General features: G+C 40.8%; 1 protein-coding gene across 1 annotated transcript in view; it reads right to left on the reverse strand.

Moving 5' to 3' along the window:
* Window positions 1–8,446, reverse strand: part of LOC101858260 (RB1-inducible coiled-coil protein 1) — a gene marked incomplete in the record, with an annotated part of 44,820 nt that overhangs the window by 5,095 nt on the left and 31,279 nt on the right. Inside the window, 8 exon segments of the mRNA XM_013081184.2 lie at window positions 745–872; window positions 1,478–1,539; window positions 3,122–3,166; window positions 3,904–3,940; window positions 4,703–4,828; window positions 5,203–5,299; window positions 6,542–6,674; window positions 7,194–7,365. Of these exon segments, the coding sequence (XP_012936638.1) occupies window positions 745–872; window positions 1,478–1,539; window positions 3,122–3,166; window positions 3,904–3,940; window positions 4,703–4,828; window positions 5,203–5,299; window positions 6,542–6,674; window positions 7,194–7,365 (800 nt within the window).

The following is an 8,446-nucleotide window of genomic DNA, read 5'->3' on the forward strand; positions in this document are numbered from 1 at the left end:
GAAGGGACTGGGTACCCAGCTATATAAAGCAAAAAATTCTTTGAGAGTGTGCAATCCACAGCAATCCCCAGCTTGCTCTGTATGATGTTTCTAGGGAAGTTGAGAATGTATCTAAGTCTTTTGGGGGACTCTCGGCACTCGCAACTGCTTAAGGTCATATGAGGCCGCGGGACACATTAAACATTTTCAGTTAGTAGGGAAATTCGAATTTTGCCCGGGTGGTGGCCGACTCCTACTGTTATCGATTTTGGACCACCAAGGGATCTTTAATGTGCGTAACTTGAACATTGGACCTCCAAGATTTTTCACCCCTGTCCCAGAAGGCTTGGTGTAGATCTTTCCTACCATAAGAATCAGGGGTGAAGCTGAAAGACAGTAGTAAGAAGGTGCCATTGAGTAGCAGTAGAAAGGCTGCAGAAAGAGTCAGGAGCGCAGAGGAGGGGGCAAAGGAGGTGAGGGGGTGGGGGCAGAAAGTGGAGATGAAAGCAGACGACAGAAAATTGTTAGAGAGCAGGAAAGGAGGTGAAAGGAGAAAATTTAAGAGAAGAAAATGTTTCATTGCTATCCAGATTCGCACCCGCCAGTGAGAGGGGAATACCTTAACCTCCAGACCACGAGAGGCCCCTGTGCCTAAGTCTGCAGAGGTAATAACAGCTGTGAAGCGCATAAAAGCATGCTGTAGAGCGTGGTTATGTGCTATATATTTGCAACTTATTGCTACTATTTTGTAACTGTATTTCTCACTTCGTTTCAGGCCCAGGGGCTCGAGCGAGTCGCTATGCAGGAAGTGGAGGTTGGCCCCGACGGTGAATACGACGTACTGGTCATGTCGCTCGTCCAGACACAGCAGAACTAGGTCACCTCGCTCACACCTGGACGACATGGGGGGATGGGGAAGGGGGAGAGAAAAAGAGGGGGGAGTGAGGGGACAGGGAAAGGGGAGGGAAGGGAAGAGGATGGGGGGGGGGAGGAGATGGTGTGTGAGAGTGAGTGAATGAAAGGGGTAGTTAGGGAAAGGGGAGGGAGGGGGAAGGGAGATGGGGTTGGGAGAATGAAAGGGGGGGGGGGGGGGGAGGGAGAAGGGGGAGAAGGAGGTGAATTGTGTAAAAGCAATTTGTAAAAATGGGTTTTCAAAATGAAAATGATTAAGCAGATCTTTGGACAACCTTTCAAGAAAAGAAAAGATATGACATGATCGCTGGAGGGACTACCTGACAACAACGACAGGTGATTTTTACAACAACACAATTTAGACCATTAAGGAGGCAGGCTTCCACTCTGCGTATCACGGCCAACCCAGACTGAGAGGGATACAACAACCCAGCAGAAAGACACTGACATACTAAATAAAAAATCTCCCCCCCCCCCCCATGATGGAACCAAATTACGGTCTCCTGCGTGCGACAGCCAAGCGCCTAACCACTACACCACAGACAACGGCATCAAATCTTTCTCCATGTACTACTATACTGCTTACCCCTTGATGGAGACCTTGTCGTTGGCACTCTGTTTCTCGCTGGCCGTCATGGAAATCTCCATCTGTGAAGAGAACAATCTGTGAGTATGGACAAACTATACGATTGTGTGGCATTGCGGTGAAATCAGCTGCTCATCACAAAATAATGAAATCCAAGACACTTATTTTCTTCCAGCCTTTGAGAAATTTTTATCACTCTTATTATTTTAGGCTTAACACCTTTCTCGTCCATTCAAAAACACATTTCTGTGTGGATTAGACTGAAAAAAAGTTGATCAAAGGCACTAAACAAGTAAATTTGTAGTCTCAAAGGACTTTAGGACACTCAAACTTTAAAAATCACTAAAATTTAACGGCCATTTTCTCGCTAATTTTATCTGACATCAGGCGGCCCCCACCTCCTTCAATCGTAAATATCTCAAGTTTGATTCAAGATAAATGGGTATTTTTTTATCATCAACAGAAGGACACAGTTTGACACAAACAACTCCATATGTCATATATCTGATCAGTGCCTGATTCCACCGCGTCGTGACACAATCGATTTTCTACTGCAAATGCTTTACGTCTCAGTCCACACAATTTTGGTAATTTAAGGATCAACAGTTGCTCACACTAAAAACTCACAAAGTGAATTTTTTTTCAAAAAAAGAAGTCCTTTGACACCCCCATTGACAAAATTTAGATCATTTAGGAGGCGGATTTCGACCACGTCCACTCACCTACAAACTTGTCCTATATGAGCACAAATGAATGGTACATTTCTACGAGTCTTTCGTCACTAATGTGAGTGACAACCCTATTCAGAAAGACCTTACAAAATCCCCCTGAACACAATCACCACAGCCTCCGGCTCAGGAGAATTTTACGGCATTTTCTCTTCTGCTCCAACAGAACTTCCAAGTTCATGGACGTTGCTTATCTCAATTCCTCTGCACGGATGATGGGAGCATCCAGTGAAACTCAACCGAACCTTGTGCGGACAGTCCCAGTGTCCAATCAGATCGAAGAGCGCACGAAATATTACTATGATCCTTTAAAAATCTAAGTAGTTTTTTGTTTTTTTTATAGTAGAAGGTTTTACGGTGCTCGCAACTGCATAAGGTCATACGAGCGCCAAGGGGTGGACGTCAAGAGAGAAGTCTTTACAGGGAATCAGACTTATTCTGCTCACCTCTCTAGCTTCCACAGCACAAGGTCTGCTTCGACTATCAAGGCACCCCAAAAATAGCAGGTCACAAGAGAGTGACAAACATACAAAAGAAGTAGAGGAAAAATGACAATAGTAAGGATTAGGAAAGAAAAAGCAGCAGTTCCTTGTTGTAGATCAGGCACAGTTATGAGCGTGACATGAATCAGCCCATTTACAATTCTACTGTGCTTGAACGAGAAACGTCCTCCCTTTGAGAATGGCATAAAGACACTACAGTCAGTGGCACTGCCCCGAAAACGCGATATTGTTACATAAATATATAAACTATTTCCTCTTTCATGTTGACAAAGTTCTAGCCATTTTATGAACATTTTTTTGCACACATCGTGTTACATTTTTCACAAGATCTTGAAGAAAATTCTGGCATATTATGGAAAATAATTTTGAGGTCAAAGAAAGAAAATTCACACAAAAATGGGTCATGTTCTCACCACTTTTTTCTCCAGTTCTGCAATTTTTACATCTCTCATCTTCACCTGAAATAAAAACCACAGATAAAACTGAAATAAATTTAAAAAACAAAACAAAAAAAACCAATAAACCAATAGCTGGAGAAAAACGGAGAAAAAAAAAGAAAAGAAAACAGTATAACTGATGATGAAGTCCAAACAACAAAGTTAACAGAATGATTTCAAATGGTTTCAAAATAAAACAAAATTCAGTCACTAAAAACAAGGCAGATGGAAACATGAACGTTCAGTCGGTACATTTATCCACTTTGGACCCTCTGAAAATAAAAGTAAACACAAAACATGACCGATTTTCTACATTATTAAAATATTGCACATAGAGACAATATTAAAATATTGCACATAGAGACAATATTAAAATATTGCACATAGAGACAATATTAAAATATTGCACATAGAGACAATATTAAAATATTGCACATAGAGACAATATTAAAATATTGCACATAGAGACAATATTAAAATATTGCACATAGAGACAAATACGTGTCACCAATCAGACGGTCATCAAAATAATGAAATTGAAGAAACCAACATTTTCTGCCTGTTGGGCAATTTTCATCCATTCTCTTTGTTTCGCGGGGGGGGGGGGGGGGGGGGGCTCAACACTTTTACGTCCATTTCCTCTGTGGCCTGAATTAATCAGGAAAATGACGTAGTTATCGGTATCTCAGGAAATATAGTTTGAATCTGAGAATTTCCCGATAAAATCAGGAAGGTTGGCAGGTATGTGTTCTACTCACCTCCTCATTGTCTGTGGGGCTGGTCGGAGACGAAATTCTGAAAGCAAAAACAAAAAGTATTTTGAAAAGTTGAATAAAACAATACAAAGTTATAGACAATTTCTGAAAAAAGACGAAACAGCCGAGTAATGAGTAATGGAACAAAAAGTTACAGAGGAATAAGTGACTTCCTGAGAAGAGAAATAGAAATCTCCAAACCCCAAGTCAATTTAATTGATTAGACATTCCATAAATTTTTCACTTTTTTCTATCTTTAAATATAGGTATTTTTACTCCACCATCAACACAATTTAGATCATTTAGGAGGTGGGCTTCCGACCTTGCCTTTCAGGGCCAACCTGGACTGAGAGGGATACGACATCCAAGGAGGACGAATGAGATACTCAATAAATATTTCTCCACTCACATCCCACAGTTGAAGGGAGTCGACATCCTTTCATCTTGTTGGCTTCATGGAGGCCAAAAATGTTCATCTGTTCGTGTACAGGGGGGGGGCAAGTTCACATTTCTTTGGTCGAAATGGTTAAATATGATATTATATCCGTGCTCATGGCTTAATATTAATGAGAAAACATACCAAATATAATAGAATTAGACCTCAGTTCTTCAATTCCCCAGAAATTATGAAAGTAGTCCAGTCGTGTGACCTCAATTTGCCCCAGGCGAAAAAGGCTCTCTAATGAGCGAAAGAATGATGTGGTGTGAACATTAAGACTAAAGTCAGCTATGATACGTTACGCGGACAGACAGTAATGAGTCTGTAGTCCGGATGCGCCATAAAAACTGTTGTCCAACTCACCGTTCTTTGTCCATGAGGATGAAGCTGGTGGAGTTGTCCCCCCCTGTGCTCTCCATCATCTCCTGGTAGCGACTGAACTCGGACGAGAGCAGAGCCATCCGACTTTGACTGAGCTGGTCCGGTGACCTTGACAGTGCGATAAGTCAAGGTTAGGAAAACACGTGTGAGGACTTTTTTTCTTTTTTTTCTTCTTAAATATCGGTCTTTTTCTGTCAACATAACTTATCATTTTGAGGAGGGTTTCTGACCCAGCTATCAGGGATGACTCGGAATGAGAAAGATACAACTACACAACATCCCAGCAGAAAGGCCGAGATACTCGATAAAAATGTCTCCCTACTCAGGAATTGAACTCAGGATCTCCTGCATGTGACAGTTAAGTGCCTAACTGCTACATCACAGACGTCCGTGTATGAGGACAAGAAAAATTACACAATGAGGAAAGAACAATTTTGTGAGCAATGAGGAATGAAAGAACATGGGTAATAAATAAAACTAACCTCGGAGCTGCCTCCTCCAGCTGTTTCTGCTGAGTCATCAGTTCATCCTTCTCCTGCCTCACAGTGTCCACCTCGGTCTGCAGGCCGCTGATTCTCTCTGCAACACAAAGTGAGTGATATAGTCAACAATTGTGTCATGACACAGCGGAATCAGGTGCTCATCAGTTTTTGGACAGATAAGATATGATAAGATACATCTTTATTGCCCAGATCCTAGCACACTGCTTTGGTGTTTCACCACATACATACACACAAACATACACATACACACGCACACATGCATGTGTCACTGCATGGTGAAATCGTATGTTTGTCAGTTTTTTAACATATCGTTGCCCTAGAATTACAAAGTCCCTCCCAACAGCTCAGTACCTATTTTTGAGAAATTTGACGTCAAATTTTTAGTTTCACAATATGTCAAGCTTTTTCGAATGCAATTCTTTGAATATCTTGATAAAGATTCCGAATAATCTTATGACTTTGACAGGACAGACAGAACATTTGGTTACTGACCTCATGGTCAAAATGGTGAAAAATGTCACTTACACCACGCAATCTATAATTATGGAGTTATTGTTATCATCTTAAAGGTTGTTCATAGATTTTGCTTTTCATGGGAGTAAAAAAATCACCCATCTATCTTGAATAAAAGTTGAAATATTTGTGATTGAAGGAAGTGTGGGTCGCCTGCTGTCAGAGGTAAAATTAGCAAGAAATTGGTAGCCAAAATTTAGGTGACTTCAAAAGCTTGAGTGTCCATGGAAACTGCAAGTTTACATTTTTTTGTGCCTTGATGTTTTTCAGTCCATATATGAATCTGTTATTAAATGGACATTACAGGTGCTGAGCCCAAAACAAATAATTTGATCAAAATTACCCAACAGGCCAAAAAATATATATGGGTTCCTTTTATTTCATAATTTTGACAAGAACCTGATTTCACTATAATGGACATGTCCGGAGTGCAGGGATGTTGCTTCCTGAAACAAGAACAAGAACAAGAACTATAATGACGCACAATGTCTGACCTTGAGCTGTGGTATCTATATGAAACGCCTTTACTTTCATAAAGAATTTTATAATACTTGCAACATAAATAGGTCATATATAGGTGCTGAAGACTAGAGGTGTCACTAGAGAGTAGCATACGAAGAAAAGAAGGAGGGAAGGAGGAGAGATAAAGACGGTAGGTGTTTGACAGGAAAGAGGGAGGAGAGATATGGTCTATAGCTGTTTGATGGGAAAGAAGGAGGAGAGAAAAGGACGATAGATGTTTGACAGGAAAGAAGGAGCAAACCACACCAAAGCACCTGCCAACCACCCACACAAAATGTCTGACCTTGAGCTGAGGTAAGTTGGGTGTTGAGATCGTCAATCGTCTGCTGTAGCTTCGCCCGGCTGGCCTCAGCAGTGTTGTCTGTTGCGGTGGAACTGTCCTCGGTCTGCGTGGTCGGATGTCTGTTAGCGATCATCTGTACAAGGCAAACAAGGTTTTAGTTTTGGTTTCAGCATACAAAGAAAAAGAGGTGGGGGGGGGGGGGGAATATCCATATTATAGATGTTAGATAAGGAGCAAAGCATACCCGAGCACCCACCAACCACCCCCTCAAACAAGGAAAAAATGTCAACATTTCATGAGCAAACAATCCCAGCCATTACAACGACACACTCCGAGATTTGAGAAAAAGACAAAAAAGTCAGGGGAATGATGATTATATCAAAGTTTGGTGAATCCCAAAGCTTAAGCATCCTTAGAAACAGCAAATTTACATTTTTTTGTGACTTTGATGAATGTTTTCAGTGAAATCCACACAGAAATGTGTTTTAAAAGGACATAAAGGTGTTAAGCCACAAAAATATTTTTGCTTAATTGATAAAAATTGTTCAATTGGCGTAAAAAAATTTCAATTTCTTCGATTTCATTATTTTGACAAGTGCATGATTTCATGACACCAAACATTTGCTCTATAGACAACTATCACAAGCCTCACCTCCTCGCTGCCGTAGCTGGCGCTGCTTGTGAGCGAGATCACATCGGCCAGCAGGTCTGTCTGTGTCTCGCTGGAGGTCATCACGTGGTCCTTGACCTTGCGCAGCTCAGCCAGCAGCGACTCTCTCTCAAGGTCAAACTGGATTTTCAACTCTGTCAACTTGTGGGCATGGCTGGAGGGAAAGGCGAGCGTAAAATATCACTTGTGTCTTTAGTTTAAAATCACTTGCAACATAATTAGGTCATATGAGTGCTGAAGATCAGACGTGTTACAAGATAGTAACAAGTAACATGCACAGAAAAAAAAGAGGAGAGAATAGGACAATGGATATTTGATAGGAAAGAAGGAGCAAACCACACCAAACCACCTCCCAACCAACCACCCAGACACACACACGTCCTTTTAAATGTAAGTGCTTTTACATCCCTATCGAAACAATTTAGATCATTTAGGAGGTCGGTTTCTGACCCTGCCTGTCAAGGCCAGCCTAGGCTGAGAAGGACAAAAAACCTCACAGCAGAAAGAATAAAATCCTTGATAAAAATGTTCTCCCCATTCAGAAATCCTGGATGCAACAGCAAAGCGTTATACTGCAACAACATAGACGTCACTCACACCCAACTGTATGTAGAGAAGAATGAAAAATTTCCATTTTCTCCTACTGTATTTGGTAAAGAGAGGAAGACCTGTGACAATTTCCACCCACTCGAACGGTATATACATTGTTAAGAAAGAAAAAACAGTGACAATTTCCACCCACTCAATCTATATATGGTAAAAAAAGAAAGTACAAAGAGCAAAATCCTGTGACAATTTCCACTCACTCCATCAGCATATATTGTTAAGAATGAAAAACAGTGACAATTTCCACTCACTCCAAGTATATATTGTTAAGAATGAAAAACAGTGACAATTTCCACTCACTCCATCAGTATATATTGTTAAGAATGAAAAAACAGTGACAATTTCCACTCACTCCATCAGTATATATTGTTAAGAATGAAAAAAACCCACAGTGATAATTTCCACTCACTCCATCAGTATATATTGTTAAGAATGAAAAAAACCCACAGTGATAATTTCCACCAACTCAAACTGTATACAATAAAAAGAGAAAGTACAAAGAACAAAACCCTGTGACAATTTCCACCCCCTCCAATTGTACACAGTAAAGAATGAAAAACACTGACAATTTCCACCCCCTCCAATTGTACACGGTAAAGAATGAAAAACACTGACAATTTCCACCCCCT

The sequence above is a fragment of the Aplysia californica genome, unplaced genomic scaffold, assembly GCF_000002075.1.
Source record: "Aplysia californica isolate F4 #8 unplaced genomic scaffold, AplCal3.0 scaffold00119, whole genome shotgun sequence".
NCBI lineage: Eukaryota > Metazoa > Mollusca > Gastropoda > Aplysiida > Aplysiidae > Aplysia > Aplysia californica.